Source organism: Lytechinus pictus, chromosome 5, assembly GCF_037042905.1.
Source record: "Lytechinus pictus isolate F3 Inbred chromosome 5, Lp3.0, whole genome shotgun sequence".
Classification (NCBI taxonomy): domain Eukaryota; kingdom Metazoa; phylum Echinodermata; class Echinoidea; order Temnopleuroida; family Toxopneustidae; genus Lytechinus; species Lytechinus pictus.
This window is the reverse complement of record NC_087249.1, coordinates 54833171-54852766: the sequence shown is the minus strand read 5'-3', so window position 1 is coordinate 54852766 and position 19596 is coordinate 54833171. Positions and strand designations below refer to the sequence as shown.

The window sequence follows — 19596 nt, the reverse complement described above, 5'->3', positions numbered from 1 at the left end:
GAAAAAGAAAACATGATTTTTAATACATGTATCAATTAATTCACAAATATGATTTGATGAATAAATACCTCTAAATGATAAAAAAAAGAATAAGAAGAGACATAAAAGAATAATTTTCCTGATATTACAGTGCACTTTAGTCTGTACTTTTTTCTGTCAATCATATTTCCTGATCAAGATATGATAAAGCATTGATAATTATCAATTTTTTTTCTAGAATGCACTGCCCTGATTATTATTGAAGTCTTTCCCCTAATGAATGATACTACTGATCAAATTCTGAAAAGTACAAAAGAGAATGCTCTGAAAAGAATACTCGGTCATGGCAAATCCATCATTTATCAAAATGCTCTCTCTCTTAAAAGTTTCAGATCTCCACTTAAAACTCATCTTATTTCAACACCCACATTGTATCTCTTCTTTTTCAATCAATTGATTCATTAATACTAAATAGGTTCATTATTGCGGAATGAAATAATCGCTAGAGGGTATTCATTTGTCTCGCAATCTACTATGGTCAACAAGGAAATTCGTGATCACTCTCGCAAAAAGTGTTCACTAGCTTTCTAGGAAATTCGTGATCACTCTCGCAAAAAGTGTTCACTAGCTTACAAGTTCACGAGCTTTCGAGTGCCGCTGCAACTCTTTATCAAGTGACGAAAATTATCTGATACGGTAGTCTATTTATTTACCAAACCCCAGGACCGTACGCACGAACGCGGGAACAATAGGTGGGCACTGATCCGTTATGTGATTGGTCGGGCGTATATGCAAATAAGCCGGAGGTATATGCAAATACGCCGCGAGTCGGCAATATGCAAATAAGACAAAATTGGCGGGCTCGCTAGTTACCCGTGGGTGGGGGTTGACTAGCTGAGCGGTCCCTCTCTCAGGGGCCGGGATCGGTCGGGTCGGTGTGCAGTGCCAGGTAAGGGGGTATTGTGCTGTCAGATGGTTCGCATCCAGAAATTGGGGATGTCAATCCCGCTGTCTCTGTTAAAGTTGTTGGGACAAAGACGTATACTAATAGCCTCCTTAATCCTGCGTGTATACCAATGTCTTTCTTTGGCAACGCAATGTACACCCTTCCAATCTGGGTGATGTTGCTTCTCCCAAGCATGTTCTGCCACCGCGGATGTGTCGGTTCGCTGTAATAGACTACCGTATCAGATAATTTTCGTCACTTGATAAAGAGTTGCAGCGGCACTCGAAAGCTCGTGAACTTGTAAGCTAGTGAACACTTTTTGCGAGAGTGATCACAAATTTCCTAGAAAGCTGGTGAACACTTTTTGCGAGAGTGATCACGAATTTCCTTGTTGACCATAGTAGATTGCGAGACAAATGAATACCCTCTAGCGATTATTAATTGATTCATTGTTTACATTAGCCCACCTGTGCACTTTGAAACACCTGTATAAAGCGCCCTACAAATATTATTATTATTATTATGAGCTCTCACCTGTTGCACACTCGCACTCAACTGTTTAGACTCTGTTTCAAGGCTTTCTAGCTGTGTCATGAGACGATTCAACTGATCCTTCAAGTCTGTCTGTTCATCTTCTCTCTTCTGCCTCAACTCCTAGATCAAAATGAGAGAAAATTTGTATTTTAAAGCAGAAAAATTGTTGTTCCATAATAGAAGTTGGAGTTTACCATGCTTAGAAAGAGAGCAAAAAATTGGCAAATTCAAAAATAAAGAAATTGGTCATTCAAGAAAAAAGAAGTCATTTAAAAAAGAAAAGGATTTGGTTATTGTTAAAAACAGAAGTACTTGGTCATCAGACAAAAGCATTGAGCCAGAACACATACAAGCCCCATATGCACTGTACAATAAAAAGCCTGAAATGAGTAGGCCTACTGGTAGTTGTCAGGGTGTAAAATCAGGCAAAAGCCTGAGGACTGGCCCCTCTGAAACAGAGAAGGAGCCGGTCCTTTTAAAAAGAATAAATTGTTCACTCTGAAATTATAGGAACTGATCACTTGATCCAGGATGTCATTCTTAATGAATAGCATGAGTGATTGGTCTCATTTGAACTTGCATCAACATTATTGTGATCAAAGGATTTTAAATTTTTTCCATGTAAAAACAAAACTCTTTTTAATTCAGGAGAAAAGGTGGACACTGAAAATTTTCATGAGAGCTCTCCTGGAATTATACTTCTGCTTTGATTTTATACAAATTGTTTAAATAATATCAATTCAGGGATTTTTTTCAAGCTTAAAGCTATTTGGTAATGGTTAATGTAAAACTTTATGTGTAAATTTGAGCATGGCGAGAATTGGGGTTTAAACTTAAATAATGAAATAGTTGTGGGAGCTGCGAAGAAGATCTGGGCAACACTAATTAATTCATAATCATTCATAATTATTCATTCATACAATCCTATTTTGTAAATGAAAATGTGTCATATTTGGAATAAACGGAATGATCATACCTCCTCTGTATCAGCTCGAGGACCTCCTTCACCTATACCAATCTGAGCTGCTGTCTTTTCATCATCCTAAACAACAAAAATAACAATATCAATCATATAGGTATATCCTAGAAAGTAACACTTTCTAGGACCAGGGCTGTTTCACGAACAGTTAAGTATGACTTAGGCTTAGAGTTCATCTTGCATGCTGTTGTAAGGCATCACCACATTGGTCAAATCATGCTTTAGAGGACATGCACTAGTGTTTATTAATCGATGAGATTGCGCAGTACATATTATATGTGCATCAACACTAAGTATGACTTTAAGTCATACTTAACTCTTTGTGAAAAACCCTCCAGGGACCCGTCTAATACAAAGAGTTGCAATTGATCTGATCAATTGCAACTGTGAAAAGCCAGCAACATCTTTATCTAAAATACATGTTTGTTCAAAATATTTTCTAGAAATGATGTTTATTCATACATTCACTGTTTTCTTGACAATTCAGTATGCATGTCTTTGTTTTCAAATGACATTGAGCAAATTTCAAAAAGAAAAAATGAATTGTGAATCAAAATTTGATTATTATTCATAATCCTGATGATTATGATCAAACCCAATATTGTGAGACCAAGATAAATGTGAACTAAGCATTACACAAATGGAGATGAACTGCAGGCTAAGAAATGTGATCCTGAAATTACTGCTCTTTCAAAAGAATGCTTTAAGACTGTATAATTAGTTTATTATGCACCATAGTTCCAAAAATTTTAGCACAGAGTTAGCCTATGGCATAAGTTTAACTGGATATCAGAATTGGGGTCATAGGCCATATTCTGAACATGGGTTGAACCCTGGCTTTAAGTTGTGGTTTGGAACTATGAAGAGCCAATTGGAACACAAATCTATATTAGTACATGTTCAATTCATTAATTCTTATGACACTTAAATCATTTATAATTGTTTCAGAATGATAACTGAAACATTTTCTTCATTGTGAAAGCAAAGGGAAACAAGATAGTAAATATAAGAAATATACATTGTATAGCAGATTTTTTTTAAGTTTTTGGCTCCCATAATTTTAGCAGTGTTAGACCATTGTCTAAGTTAAACAAGAGTTCAGAATACAGGCCTAGTCTCACCTGTGCAAACTGTAACTTTTCAGTATGAGTAAAGCGAGATCCCTTGCTCCCTTTGGTGGCGCTCTTCTGACCTAAGAGATCCAGCATCTGCATGAGATCCGCTGTGGCTGACTTACGGTCTAGTTGCTCTGATTTCTGCAATCCTTGACGGACCTCACTGACCATCCTCTTCTGAAGACGTTCTCTCTTCCTGGCCTTATAGTCCTGTCACAACAGAAACAAAGGATTAACCACTAAAAGTGTCAGGATCATTGGAAGAAACTTGAGATCATACAATGCCTATGAAAATATACTCCTATTGTTTTGTTTTCTCTTCTGCAAGCACAGAAAATACAAGATCCTTTCATGAAAGGCATCAGTACCGACTAAATTGAAATTTTCAAGTGAAATTATTGGTTTTAATTAGCTTTGAAGAGCACTGGTTTCAGAATGTTACAACGGAAGCTATTGAGATATATGTAATGCTTTACATGCATAATACAAAATCATTATTAAACTCTACGCTGACAGAACAATCATTAATACAACAATCTGGGGCACAGCTCAGAATACTGTAATTCATCTCATCTGAATGGGCATGGTTTATGATCAAATAGCAACACCGAAATTCTCTGCCATATTGTAAATGAACATACTTCTTGTGATAGTCTTGATGGCAGACCCGTTGTATTCCATTCTGTTTCCCATTCTTGAGCAGCAGTCACAGAGGCTGCATTAAATTCCAGCAATGAGGGCGCTAAATCTTCATCTCTTGCCGGCTGATCCTTGACTAAAGGCATGTGGTTGTTGTAATACTTCATGATATCTTGACAAAAAAAAATTTCAAATCAAATTAAAAAATTGCTTGGAATAAAAATTTTATTTCTCAGAGCAAAGAAATATATTCTTGCCTATTTACATGGGAATAGAGCCTTGTGATTTCCTTTTGTGTGTAAACATTATTTTGACAGATAATATTGGCTATGGTCTGGATTTTCCACAAACAAATTGCCATAGTTCAATAATAATAATAGTAGTAGTTTACAGTGTTATGATATGTATATATCCTATCTCGCATACACTACAAATTTACATACATCAAATTGGAAACAGCAGCAACATGTCATCATGCCCAGTGCATATTTCATATTTGTTGGCATGGTTTAAAAATTGTTACACTTCCAACCAATCATAGGAGACTAATGAGGCTGATACATTATAATATAGATTACAGAGATGCTTATACATGTAGAGATGAAAAGCAATATTTACTGTATTATAAACTAAATCAAGAAAAGTTTTGCAGGAAACCTGTATATCACAGGAAACCTGTATATCATCGACGTTCATCCGAACCGTCGTATCAGTCAATTTTGGTTTTAAAATATCAATTTGAGATTTTTGCAAAAATTGGAAGTAAAATTCCTATTCTATACATACTTGAATTTCTAGACAGCAATTCATTTTAGTTTCTAAGATAAGTGGGGATTTTCACTGCGATGCCATACAGATTGTTGATAAAATGCGCAAATCCCATTGGAAACGTGTAATGTAGCAAATCAAAAAACAGCTGCCGCACTTAATATCCAAATACGCGGTCAGCCAAACTGTCGTAAAGACACTGCATTAACTTCGGACGTAAAAACGTTTTGACTGATCACGCGCATTGAAATTGCAGTCAGGGTTGTTGTTTCCCCTGTGTTTTTTACAGGGAAAATCTAAATCGCTCAAACTAAAAATACAAGCATGTAGCTCTTTGCGATATTTTCTCTGATTCTTGTTTTGTGTAAAAATAAAGAAACCAATGTCAAGCAATTGTCTTGGTCTTTCCAACCATGTATTTTTCTTGCAATAATTATGTTGTAAGGCTGGGGAACAAAGTGTGGAACTAATAGTAAACTTTGAAGTCGGTTTTCTCTAAAATGGGTTTGCACTGTCATATGTGTGATATGACAGGTCGGATGACCGCCAATGATATGCTCCCTCTAAAATTATGCTAATTATGCAATATCAACAGAATAAATCAAAATAAAACACATCTGCTGACTGTTGAAATTATAGTTTCATTTTGATTTATTGATTCTAACTATACACATTCATTTCTTAGTATTCATGAAATGAGTCTTTGAAACCAATAGTATATTTGTATCGTACAATTTGATTTGACATGAAATACAGAAATTTACTGAACTCTCTAACTCACATAAAAAATAAAAATCACTTAACCTGTCATAGGCTTAGCTTAATTCAATTAGTTTATAATAAGTAAAAAAGAACTTAAATTTGGTCTAGAATTGTTAATATTCATGTTACTTACAGTATTAAAAATATAATTTCTCCCTAATCATGAACACAGAAATGTTCAATCTATCGTCCTCTACATGAACAAAACTCAAATGTTATGACAAACCTTTAGGAATCTGCTTTGTAAGGTCAGCTAGACCAGTGGGAATGGCAAGAGGAACACTCCTAAAGGCATGACTTCCTAATGCACCCTGGATATCAAAGCAAGGAATGGAACAGTGAAAAATGTGGATTTGTATTAGATTATCTTTGAAAGTATTGGTGGTACAGATTGGAAGAGGCTCACGGTTCACCTGGGGGTCAAATTCATAAAACTTGTTACAATAACAGTTAAAAGCTACTGAAATCATTTGATTTAATTGGCTGATAGTAAACTTGTTACAGAAATTCTGAATTTGTTACCAGAACAATGCATTATGAAATGGGATCCAGTTGATTAGTCCTGAAACCGACACAACATGGATGCTCCCTCCCGCCCCCCCCCCCCCATTAAAAAAAAACCCACAAAAATATGATAGACAAGGCTGAAATGGTTTAATTTCAAATGGTCTACTGCCAACTCGTCTACTATCACTTGGTCTACCATCAGTTCGCCCACTATCCACATGGTCTAATTGGCGTTTTGTCCACTCCCCATTTTATCTAATATTAACAAATTGGACCAATACCCATTAAGTTCCATATACCATTTGGTCTAATTGGACTAAGTGTTAATTGGGCAAAATGAATGAAAATAAAATGGTCATCATAGACAAACTGGTGATTAGACGAAGTGGACCAAATGGTTGTTAGATGATATGTTGATATACGGAATGGCTAAGACTAAATGGAAGTAGACCGTGTGGGGAGTGGACGAGTTGGCAGTAGACAAATTGGCAATTTACAGGCTGAAATAAAAGCATATTTCTGATTTTCGCTTTCCACCCTACATGTATCTATCAGGGAACTTTGGGCATTTAAATTTGTGGTTGATGACGGACTATTGTTTGAGCCTCTTAAAGATGACCCCTGTAATAAACCTACAAGATTTTGTAGCGACTTTTATCTTCATTCATTTGCAAATACATTTTAGACATTCTTCATTACATCGTTTATTTCATCCATGGAGACAGCCAACAACAGTGTTTTTCTTAGTTTTTTCTTATTGTTTTGGGGAGCCAATCACAGACATTTAATCGCACATGGAAAAACTTAACAAAACCTTCACTTTTCACATGTGCTCCTGAGTTTTCCATCTCGCAGTCGCGGTCATGTCACTTTTTGGATGATATTTTGGATACAATTTTCGCTATTTCACATCAACTTTTACTGAGCGTAATTCCTACAGCTTTTTTTGGAAATTTGCATCTTTTGTTCAGTGTTCACCTACATCATACCACAAATTATTATTACAACGGGAAAGTGCAATCTTTTATTGTACTAAGGACTTCATCAGGGTGCTACATAACTTTTTTGAAGCACTTGCCCAGCCGGGCAAGTAAATTTTCAAAGAGTTGGAAAATACTTGCCCGAATATAGATTTCACTTGTCCGAAAAAATCCTTCAAAACAAAGTTTTATTGCTTCAAAACAAGTTATAGCCTTATAGTTTTACATACCATACCACTGACGGCTTTAAAAATACATTTTTCAACATGACTACTGATGTACCCTGTAGTTGTATTTCTTTTTTTTATGATTTTTATCTTGAACATCATGACAAAATATATGGTAAATATGCTCTTCAATTAATTTCCTAATCTCATATATTTTCCATATATTTTGGAGGGGACTAGGACACACAATAAAAAAGGGGAAATCACTGAAAATAACCAGAGAAAAAAAATAAGAGAGGGGGAGAGAATGAAAGAAAAAAAAGTAAGAAGAAAGACAGAAAGGACGAAGAAATAAAGGAAGGAAAAAAGAATAGTAAGAAATAAAGAAAGAAAGAGAGAGAGAATGGTTGCGGGGAAGAGAAAGATGAAAAGAAAGAAAGGAAGAAAGAAGGGAAAGGAGGATGGAAAGAAAAAAGAAAGAAAAAAAATAGGGAAAAAAAATGAGAGGAAGAGAAAGGAAGGAAAGAAAGGAATGAATAAAAGGGAAAAAAAAGAAAGAAAAAAGGTAAACAGAAAGGAAGGAAACGAGAGAAAGTAAAGAAGGAAAACAGGAAGAAAGAAAAGGTATAAGGATAGATGGAAGGAAGAAAAAAAGAAAAGATAGATACAACGAAAGACAGAAAGAAATGAAGGAAAGAGATGAAGGAAGGCAGAAAGAAAAAATAGGGAAGAAAAGAAAGGATGGATGGAAAAAAAAGAAAGATCAAAAGAACAAAAGACAAAAAAAGAAAATCAGAAAGAAAGAACGAAAGAAATAAAGAAGGAAAGAAAAAAAATATAAAAAAAACTGAGGGGAAGAGAAAGGAAAGAAAGAAAGGAACGAATAAAAAAAGAAAAAGAAAGAAAAAAGGTAAAAAGGAAAAAAGGTAAAAAGGAAGAAAGGAAGAAAGAAAAGAGAAAAAGAAAAGATAAAGGATTGATGGAAGGAAGGAAAAGAGAAAGAAAGAAAACGAGAGAAAGGAAAGAAGGAAGATAAGAAAAAAGGAAAGGTATAAGGATAGATGGAAGGAAAAAAAAAGATAGAACGAAAGACAGAAAGAAGTGAAGGAAGGAATGAAGGAAAGAAAGAGATCAAAGGAAGAAAGAAAAAATAAGGAAGAAAAGAAAGGATGGATGGAAAAAAAGAAAGATCAAAAGAACGAAAGACAGAAATAAAGAAAGGTGAAAGAAAGAATGAAAGACAAAAAGAAAGGAAGGAATGAAGGAAAGAAAGAAATAAAGAAAGAAAAGAAAGAATGAAAGGGATGAAGAAAGTAAGGAAGGAGAAAAGACAGGAAGAAAAGGTAAAGAATTGATGGACGGAAGGAAGACAGTAAGAAAGAAGGAACGGAAGGGGAAAAAGAAGGAAGGATTAAAGAAATAGGTAAACAAAGGTTGGATGGAAGGAAGAAAGAAAAAAAAGAAAGAAAGAAATGAATGAATGACAAAAAGAAAGACAGCTATAGTAACAGAAACAAGTGGAATGCCTCTGGCCGTCTCACCTGCATCACGCGATTCAATATAGCAGCAGTGCTGATTTTGAAAACTACTATAACTCGCACAAGATGTTCAGTGATACTTGGTTACTCTTATTTCCACGTTTTATGAACTAGACCAATACACTTATAGAGATATGATGGCAATTCAACAAATACCCCCAACGTGGCCAAAGTTCTTTGACCTTACATGACCTTTGACCTTGATCATGTGACCTGAAACTCGCACAGGATGTTCAGTGATACTTGATTACTATTATGTCCAAGTTTTATGAACTAGACCAACACACTTTCAAATTTATGGCTGTAATTCAACAAATACCCCAATTTGGCCAAAGTTCATTGACCCTAAATGACCTTTGACCTTGATCATGTGACCTGAAACTTGCACAGGATGTTCAGTAATACTTGATTACTATTATGTCCAAGTTTCATGAATCAGATCCATAAACTTTCAAAGTTATGATGGTAATTCAACAGATACCCCCAATTCGGCCAAAGTTCATTGACCCTAAATGACCTTTGACCTTGGTCATGTGATGTGAAACTCATGCAGGATGTTCAGTGATACTTGATTAACCTTATACATGTATAAGTTTCATGAACTAGGTCCATATATTTTCTAAGTTATGATGACATTTCAAAAACTTAACCTTAGGTTAAGATTTTGATGTTAATTCCCCCAACATGGTCTAAGTTCATTGACCCTAAATGACCTTTGACCTTGGTCATGTGACATGAAACTCAGGCAGGATGTTCAGTAATACTTGATTAACCTTATGGCCAAGTTTCATGAACTAGGTCCATATACTTTTTAAGTTATGCTGTCATTTCAAAAACTTAACCTCAGGTTAAGATTTGGTGTTGACGCCGCCGCCGCCGCCGCCGCCGTCGGAAAAGCGGCGCCTATAGTCTCACTCTGCTATGCAGGTGAGACAAAAATGAACAAAAGGAAGGAAATTTAAAGAAATATATATAAAGAGAGATTCAAAAAAAGGAAAGATAGGCAGAAAGAAAGAAAATAGAGAGGAAGAAAGCTCAAACTATCCAGTCATAAATAAAGAAGAAAATTTATCAATTTCCTTGGCTAAAAAAAATAGTTGCGAAAGAAACCATGTTTATCAACATACACACAAATGCATATGTGGGACTGTCAAACAATGTATTTCAGTGTGTGCGATACAGACGATCATTCGAAACCTGATCTTTTTGAAGCATAACAGAAGTGAAAATTTCTCCTTTTACTGCTTACAAATGACAGAGCTACCCCCAATTTTTAGGAAATATGGACACTACAAGAATTTTCATTGGTAAGAAATGTGAATTTTGACAGTTCTGTGGGAGATTTCTTCCAGAGCAAACTTCGGTTCGTGCAGCACCGTACTCAGTAGAAATTTAACTACATACATCGGCTGCGTGGACTATAGGCGCTAGCTAGCTAGGTATGCTAGACTGCCATTGATTCTGTGTGTGTGTGTGTACGTCTCTGAGCTGTGTGTTTATTGCAGAAAATGGCGCAAATTTTGCAATTCGAAAAAAGAAATTAATGACATTGCTTTTTTTTTTGTCTCTTATTCTTTTCTATATTTTGATGGTGAAATATGGGGAATCTTTCTAAAATATAATTTCCATAGGAGAATTTTGCTTGCCCGATTCGGGCAAGCAGTTTTTGTCTTTGCTTCAAAACACTTGCCCGACTCTAACATTTACTTGCCCCGGGCAATCGGGCAAGCGCTTATGTCGCACCCTGCTTCATGATTCACGATTCTGGCAAGCTAGTTCATGTTCGCGATATCGTCACACGTTTGTGTGTTGAGCTTCCATCTCGAGTAGTTCGCTCCACTTCGAAGCATTTCTTCGCATCGTGTGTGTGTATCTCGGAAGTCTGATTTTGATTTTTGGATTTGATCAAACAAGATTTCAACTCCTTTCCCCAAGTTACCTCAGCAAGATCGGTAAGAATTGACACATCATTATATCATATCTTACAATTTATTGTTCTATGATTTTTATTAATTTTCAGTGTATTTTGTTGAACCCATCTCACCTCTTTATGCCATTCTTTTGGTCCGACCCATCGGATGGAACGTCTCTTACAAGGCGGAGGGACCCAAGGACTCTGTAACTGACGTGCAATCTCTGATGATATCCGACGGCTCAGCATAGCAGAAGTTCCTTGAGTATAAATCAATGAATCAAGATACTTCCACATTGAAACTTCAAGCCATCACTGCCCCCATCCACTATTTGAATATGGCTTTAAAAGAAAAATGAATTTTGTCTCCATTTCAGTAACATTTATTCTTATCTTTACATTTTGGAGAGTGAATTGAATCTTTCCACTTGGGGTTCATAACTGTCCAGTTCCAAATTCAAGAAAGAAACCACACAATGTAACCGCTAAATCAAACCATCACTTGAATTAAACTGACAGTATTTGGGGGAGAAATCAATGCTCTGCATCATCCTACTTTTAATAATAATATTTTGTATGGAATACGATTTGTATGACCATATTCCAGTATTGGATGATGAAAACCCTCTACAGTGCACATCAAATGTTACATAAATTGGTGGACCAGAGTATAACATCACAAATTCCAAATTTAGCCCCATTGAAATCGGGCAAATAGGCCTGTGTCAATTGACAAGCATACTGTATAATGTATAAGGTTGAGTATGTGTCCATGTGGTCACACCTTATACCACCACCAAACAATTCCCACCAAATTTGAACTATGGATACGTGTATTTTATCATGCACCACAGCTACATATCCCAATGCTGAAACGCCACCCCCCCCCCCCCCACACACACACACACACACAGAAAAGTCTCTTGTGATATTACTCTATTCATTTCCTTTCATTCAAGTCCAAAAATTATAAATTGTCTAGAAACCTCATGACTAAAATGTATTGATCATCCATGAAGGAAAAATACTTATTTGAATAAATCCTGCAGCCAGTTGCATAAAACTTTTTACCTGAGAAAACTCCGGTAAATTAGTATTCTCAGGTAAAAAGTTTTATGCAACAGGCCCCTGTCAGGTCCTAATTTACACGTATCTCCCTCACCTGGGTTGAGTGTAGCACAATGTGGATAAATCCCTAGCTGAAGGAAATTATCGCCTTGACCCTCTGTTTAAAAGGCTTAGAGTCAGAACAACTAGACTACTGTATGATGCTTTAGAGTAGTTATAGTTTCATATTTTTCAATCATTCATTTGTTTTGTTTCCATACCTTGTGGCTCATCAGTGCTAGTTACTGATTCCTTTGGTAGCTTCTCAACTAGGAACATCATCAGCCGACGGATATCAGCCTCGTTGGGATACAGGAACGTCTGGTAACCCATGTCCCCACGGAAACCAAGAGACTGAAATTAAATTCAGTATTTTTATTCAATGATAAAATTACAAAAATAAAAGGAAGGATCATCAAAGATATTCTTTCCATTTTGTTAGTGTTATCATAATAAATTTATCAAGCACAGGATGTAAATAGTTTCCTGTCAAAGGAAACATACATGTACATCTAGTATTTCCATAGTTGATAACTGAAGATGGCACTACTTCATATAAAAAGATATGGCTATTGTGACATTGTCAATTAAGCATATTACACTGAAAGCTACATGTAACTACTTACACACTAAATATTAACACAGATACGCACTAATGGTATTAAACATGCATCACTTAAAGCTTGAGAAAGGACTGGTCAAGTGAAAAAATGCTTCTTTTTTTTTCAATTTGTACAGAACACTTGGGTGGTCATTATTTTGTTGGAAACTGCTACATGTCAACTCATTTTGTGATTGCTTCCTAAACTGAAAGTCATCTTCATTTGCTAAAGAATGTGGTTATTTTTATATATTTAGCTTTGTAAGTTTCATCTCTTTTTTATTCTATTATGAATTGCTTACATTTTTAAAATTATGAACTGATATTTACATTCTATTCTGAATTATCCTTTTTATAGCAGGTCACAAAGCTTTTAAGGTACATGACTGTATCGTAACATTATCATTTACATAGTACCATGGTAACGGCTTAGCGGCCGATTGCAATCAAAATTATCATTACTACTACTTCTACCGGTACTACTATTGTTAATATTAGCAGCAGCACCAGTGGTAGTAGTTGTAGTAGTAGAAGTAGTAGTAGAAGTAGAAGTAGTAGTAGAAGTAGAAGTAGAAGTAGAAGTAGAAGTAGAAGTAGAAGTAGAAGTAGAAGTAGAAGTAGAAGCAGAAGCAGAAGCAGAAGCAGAAGCAGAAGCAGAAGAAGAAGCAGAAGAAGCAGAAGAAGCAGAAGAAGCAGAAGAAGCAGAAGAAGCAGAAGCAGAAGCAGAAGAAGCAGAAGAAGCAGAAGAAGCAGAAGAAGCAGTAGAAGCAGAAGAAGCAGAAGCAGAAGCAGAAGAAGAAGCAGAAGAAGCAGAAGAAGCAGAAGAAGCAGAAGCAGAAGCAGAAGAAGCAGAAGAAGCAGAAGAAGCAGAAGCAGAAGCAGAAGAAGAAGCAGAAGAAGCAGAAGAAGCAGAAGAAGCAGAAGAAGCAGAAGAAGCAGAATAAGCAGAAGAAGCAGAAGAAGCAGAAGAAGCAGAAGAAGCAGAAGAAGCAGTAGAAGCAGTAGAAGCAGTAGAAGCAGTAGAAGCAGTAGAAGCAGTAGAAGCAGTAGAAGCAGTAGAAGCAGTAGAAGCAGTAGAAGCAGTAGTAGCAGTAGTAGCAGTAGTAGCAGTAGAAGCAGTAGTAGCAGTAGTAGCAGTAGTAGCAGTAGTAGCACCAGTGGTAGTAGTTGTAGTAGTAGTAGTAGTAGTAGAAGTAGCAGTAGTAGCAGTAGTAGCAGTAGTAGCAGTAGTAGCAGTAGTAGCAGTAGTAGTAGTAGCAGTAGTAGTAGTAGTAGTAGTAGTAGTAATCACAATAATGGAAAATTTACCATAGTTGCACGTCTTTGTTTTTTTGTCTCTTTTTTTTGGTATAGTGAAGGAAATCCATAGAAAAGTGAGAAGCAAGACATTATGTAAAGAACACAACACATTATTAATCACAAAAAGATGTTGCCTGGGGAGCGTTTCATGAAAGGACTTGTCAGACGTTTTATCCGACAAGTCCTGTTTTATCCGACAGTTACCATAGTAACAGTGTCTCTCAGCCAATCAGAATCAAGGAAAGATGTCAGATCTGACAACTTGTCAGACAAAAATGTTGATGAAACACTCCCCAGATCAATGTCGCAAAAACAAATTTGTAATTTAGAATGTGCGTACAGGTCTATACAGATAAGGAGACCGAGTTCAAAGCCCTCACTGGCAAGTTACATCTACAAGCTTAGAAAAAAGCTACTGAAATCATGCAATATTGGCTGATAGCAAACGAGCCATAAGTCTGAAGATGATCTTGGTTTTCAATGGGTGCATACCTGTAGTGCATTCGCAAGGTCAGTACCAAGCCTGAATCTAGCCGACATTCCAGGAGGTAATGTATGAGGAAGGTTTGTATTGGTGTCTATCAATCTCAAACATCTTACTGATGCTTCAACAACAAGCTCAGGTGTAAACTGACGCAGGGTCACAACCTCCTCATCAAGATCACTGAATGATAAAGAGAAAATAAACAAATATTATTATTTTCTTTGAAATTGAATGCATTCTAGGTTCATTTTTCTGACATGTTTCTACAGAGAACCAAGCAGGGGCTATGTTCTGAAAATTATCTTGACACAAGTATTCTTAAGATTCAGTGATTCAGAGTAATAAACAAAATCTGTATTCTGAAAATAAACTTTTCTTGGAAATTTTCTTGTAAAGAATGAGCACACATGATGTCAGAGCTAAAATATGAGCAAAACTAAATAACAGCACACAAATTCCTCTGTCCACAAGATAAGAAAACATAATTTAGATCCATCATATCTATCGAGAGTAGTCTGACAAAATTCTTTTTAGTCTTGGAAAATACAGTATAAAATACAAGAGGTAACCTAGGTAGGGGGCTATGTAACTTGCGATATTTCTCAGTCAACAATGCTGATCCATCATGTCCATGTTACCAAAGCCTGACAAAATCTAAATAATGACACAATTCTATTTCTTTTCTTCTTCACGTAACACTAACAACAGTACCCAGTTGTTACATGTCCGGACAGGCCGGTTGTGTGTCCTGACAATCATTATACAGCAATTTGGTATATTTTGTAAAAATTAATAAGTTTGTTTTATCAATTTTTTGTACCAGTATTTAAAGGGGAAGTTCACCATAAAGAAAAGCATGTTGTAAAAATAGCAGAAAAATTACAAAATATTGGCGAAAGTTTGAGGAAAATCTGTTCAAGATTAAGAAAGTTATTAGAATTTTAAGTTTTGGATTTGTGACATCATAAACGAGCAGCTGCCCCATATGTTATGTAATATAAAAAGCATGAAGTTCATTTTTAATGGCTCCTGATGACCTTATCTTTGTTTTCTTTTAATGAATGAATGTGAAATTATTCATCAACTGATATACAAAAGGTACAATAAAAACCATTTCAATTTTCTGAGAAATTGACATTTCATTCATTTTTTGCTATGTATTTAGGAATGCTGCTCGCATATGATGTCACAAATCAAATACAGTCCGACCTCTCTTATCCGGCCTCCCCTTATCTGGATCTCTCTATTATCCGGACGCTCACTTGCCAAGATTTTTTTATTTCAATCTAGTACGTGGGGAAATGAGATTTCACTCTAAACTCAAAATTCCTACTCAAACTCACTTTGATTACACACATTTCAAAATGATATAGTCTACCTACAACCACGTCATTGTTTTATATGAAAATATCTTAACCAAATCACCAAAGAAAGACAGGATAATTTTCCAGTTCCTGAAATAAGTCACCTCTCTTCTCCTGTGTGTCAGTGTGTGTGCGCTTGTTGTGTACAAAGTCAATGGGAGAGGAAAGAAGTCACCGCCGCTGACGAAATGAACGGCATTGAATGGAGTGGTGACTTAAACCAGGATAATGCCAAAATTCCAAATCCAAAGTGTCCAAACACCCCCACACCCCAAAATGCTTGGGATATTGTGATTGGGAGGAGGTATATACCACAGCACAGCATACCGTCGGCGCAGCGCACAGTGGGCCGGGGCGAAACAAAAGTGCGCCAAAAGTCATTTTGGGCAATTTCAGATTTTTAATTTTTGTCATGCCCGGCTGAAAGACAACACTTTGAAGAATACATTTTTGCAAAATATTCCATTCGGGAATTTGCATAAAGGTTGTTAATTTCCTATCTCAAATCGTAAAATGTGACATTTTGCAAAATGGCGCGTATATGACAACTTATTTGAAAAATAAGCCATTTCACAGGAGGTTTTTCATGTAGGAATCTGAAATGGCACCCACATAATCCTGATATATTCTTTTTTCGTGTGAAAGGGTTCAAAGTAGATAAAAGACACGTTTCAGGAGGTTTATAGGATAATTATTCTTCGAAATAGACGGATAAACCATGTTTTTTTGCATTTACATTAAAAACTTTTGGATTTCCGTGGATTTCGGGTTAAATTTTATCATCATCATTTTGCCAGATGTCTAAAGCTTTAAGTCGATACCAAATTTAGCTGCCCGTTTTCATGTTAGAGCCGTAATAGTAGTAGTATAGTAGTAGTAGTTAGTAGTAGTAGTAGTAGTAGTTAGTAGTAATAGCAGTACCTCTTTAAAAAACGGTCATTTTTATACCGCGCAGTCATCGCAGCGGACCGTGTGGGGTGCAAATTGCCGTTCATTTTTGCACGGCTAGGACGCTTCCCCTTCCATTCCATGAAAATGACATGAAGTCCGGGCATAATGCAAACAAAATAAAGGTTGATAACGCATATAAGGGCTACCCGCCCCTCTTCCAGCATGTCCAGAGTTACTTGTAGAATAATTTCAGCCAAAAACCCTCCTCATAGTAAAAAATTTGTGGTGTTATATACTCTGCGTTAAACCCAAGTCTACACCGCTTGATAAAGCACGTTTAATATTTTTCAGATTTTTAAGTATTTTTTAAATCTATAAATAATCATTTTGATGCCATAAAATTATTTTCAGGATCTCATACACACTTTTTAGGCATGTGAGAAGCATAAACCAACATTCACTCTGGTCAAGCACAAAGTAACACATAACACAAAGTTTATATTGGCGGTACTGCAAATTGTTTAACGTAATTTGTCATTTCACAATCACAGATAAGATAGGTTTTAAGTAGACCAAAAGCTTCGGTCTCTGTTATGTTGGTTGTTCCGCTGAACTACGTTGGCTCCACTCACCAAATACAGAGACCGAAGTTCTAGCGCGATCTGTACAGGGGACTCAATGGCCCTATGTTTATGTACTTAAGCTCGGATAAAACGGGGAAGTGAAGTTGCGTGACAGCCGAAGTAAGTCACTGTTTTTCCCCTTTAAAATTTATTTTTCCCCGTTTTGGTGCATTTCAGGCCAAAACGGAATAATAATCTCTATTTTGGTTTAATTCTTTTTCAATATTTTTATGAAATAAAGATAAAAATCGATGTGCCCCGTCGGGGGGATTTTGCATTGTTCCCCCCCTAATGGTGGCTGCACGATAGCGAGCCGCCTGTGTACGAGGAGAAATAAAAAAAAAAAAAAATGTTGAAAAACTCCTCGAAACAGACGGCTGCCAGCTTTCTACAGTAGAGGCGCACGGCCAATATTGGAGACTGTCTCCAATGTGGGAGATTATCTCCAATATCAGAGACTTTTGTAAAGAATTTGGGTATCCAATTTCAGAGACAGTCTCCAGTTTTGGAGTCCAATTTCCTTTGTTTACATTTGCTGCAAAAGGATTACCTTGGCGGCAAATAAAAATGGGATAAGCAGATTCCTCATAAAAAATTACCCCTTTTCACCGTCTACTTTAAATATTCACCGTCTACTTTTGTTTTGATAAGGATTTTTGTTGTCAATCACACACAAAACAAATGGGCTTCTGACCTCAGTGAGACAAAATTTTGGGTGGAAAAAATCATGCTTTTGTTGGTGTTGTTTCTTTTGTCCTTTTGCAAAGCAAGTCTCCAATGTGGGAGATTGTCTCACCTATTGGAGAGAGTCTCCCATATTGGCCGTGCGCCTCTAAGTACTACTGGTTCTACCTTGTTCCTTGAATGAGTGGTTTTACTTTTATTTTAAGTAGGACCTAGCTAATCAAAATTTGGTATCAAAGTGACGTCATATCGGCTTTAAATTATGTTCAGTCGATTCTACGCCCCAAATTTCCCTAAATCAACATGTTGAAGTAAAAATATAATTTTGGCGCACTTTCAACTCATTCTGGCCCACTGACTGTGTGGCGCTCCGACCTCCGTCTGATCCGCATCGTACACACCCCCGAGGACCGAGGCCTAACGTTAGATTTGAGAAACACAAATCCATCTCTCACTCTCTGGACATCAAATCAGTCGAAGATCGGCAATATTTAAGGATCACTTACCATCCGATTTCTCTGAATGTGTGTATGATAATATTATCCACCTCCTCCATGACAATATTGGCTGAAAAGGGAAGAAATACCAAATTTTTAGACAGTCTAACCGTGAAGTTCTGTCACGTATTTCTACACGAAGGATGTGGTCACGTGCCTGTGGTCACCTGATCCGGTGGGTGTTTCATAAAGCCCGACGCATAATAAGAAGGCGCTTGGCTATATATGATATGGAAAGTCCGAGGTTCAATCCCAAGCCCCCGGCACCTATGCTCGTGAGCAAGGCATTTAATCTACAATGCTCTTTTATCCTGCTTTCAAATAATTGGAAATGCTGTATGCATTAACTAGATGTGCATTTATAACAATACTACGCGGATCCAGAGGAGCGAGCGCCCCCCGGCCCCCCCCCTCCTATTGGCGGAGCAAAAGGGGAGGAGAAAAAAGAGGGGAAGACTTAGACAAAAAAGACTTTCATATGTTACTATATAAAATTTTCGCTCGCATTATGCTTCGAAAATATACACATCTTGCTCAATATAGGCTGATATTATTGAGCGTTAAGTATATCAAGTTTCAGCCCCGGGGGGGGCCACTTACATTGACGAGTGGATACCATGCGCGACCAAAAAAACACGTAATAAGGATGTCCTTTTCACGATAGGGCACGTTACGTACGTAACGTGATAAGGGTGTCAAAAACACAAAAATAATGAAAAAAGGGTGTCTATTTCGCTAGGAAAATTACGTGTTTAGGGTCAAATTTGCGGGAATGATAAACAAAATCAAAATGTTTTATAAAGGATGTCCATTTTGCCCCAACACTTCGTGTTTAGAGTCCGATTTGCGCGAGGTGTGTGGGGTCGAACTAAACCAAATAAGGTAAAGCCGACGACCGAAGGATCCGTAAAAATAAAACCTTCCTGTACTTGTTTAGGGGTTCATTTCAGGGAATATTTGCCAAGAGTATCGTTTTGTTTCCAATACTTGTTAAGGGTAGGGTTTCACACGCCAATACTTGTTAAGGGGTGCATTTTCAGAATATGGAAATTACGTGTTTAGGGTGCTTTTCGAGACCTCATGGTCGCGCATGGTATCCACTCGTGAATGGAAGTGCCCCCCCCCCCCCCCGGGGTTTCAGCTCGGCCATCGAGCTTTCATTATTTTGTTTGATTTACAAATTGATTTTTCAAAGGTGCTCTGTAAAATGTCTCTTTTAT

The 19596-nt window shown here is 36.8% G+C and overlaps 1 protein-coding gene across 2 annotated transcripts in view; it reads right to left on the bottom strand.

Moving 5' to 3' along the window:
* Window positions 1-18680, bottom strand: part of LOC129261072 (coiled-coil domain-containing protein 22 homolog) — a 31616-nt gene extending 12936 nt beyond the window's left edge. The window contains exons 1-9 of one of the 2 annotated variants that reach the window (XM_054899104.2): window positions 18386-18680; window positions 14326-14497; window positions 12155-12287; window positions 10959-11086; window positions 5949-6033; window positions 4195-4364; window positions 3560-3763; window positions 2436-2501; window positions 1460-1579 (exon numbers count right to left, since the gene is read on the bottom strand). In XM_054899104.2, coding sequence (XP_054755079.1) covers window positions 1460-1579; window positions 2436-2501; window positions 3560-3763; window positions 4195-4364; window positions 5949-6033; window positions 10959-11086; window positions 12155-12287; window positions 14326-14497; window positions 18386-18435 — 1128 coding nt within the window. In that variant the 5' untranslated portion in view covers window positions 18436-18680. The remainder of the gene's footprint in view (window positions 1-1459; window positions 1580-2435; window positions 2502-3559; window positions 3764-4194; window positions 4365-5948; window positions 6034-10958; window positions 11087-12154; window positions 12288-14325; window positions 14498-18385) is intronic. The other variant, XM_064099266.1, reaches the window with a different exon arrangement.
* Between the last annotated feature and the right edge of the window lie 916 nt (window positions 18681-19596).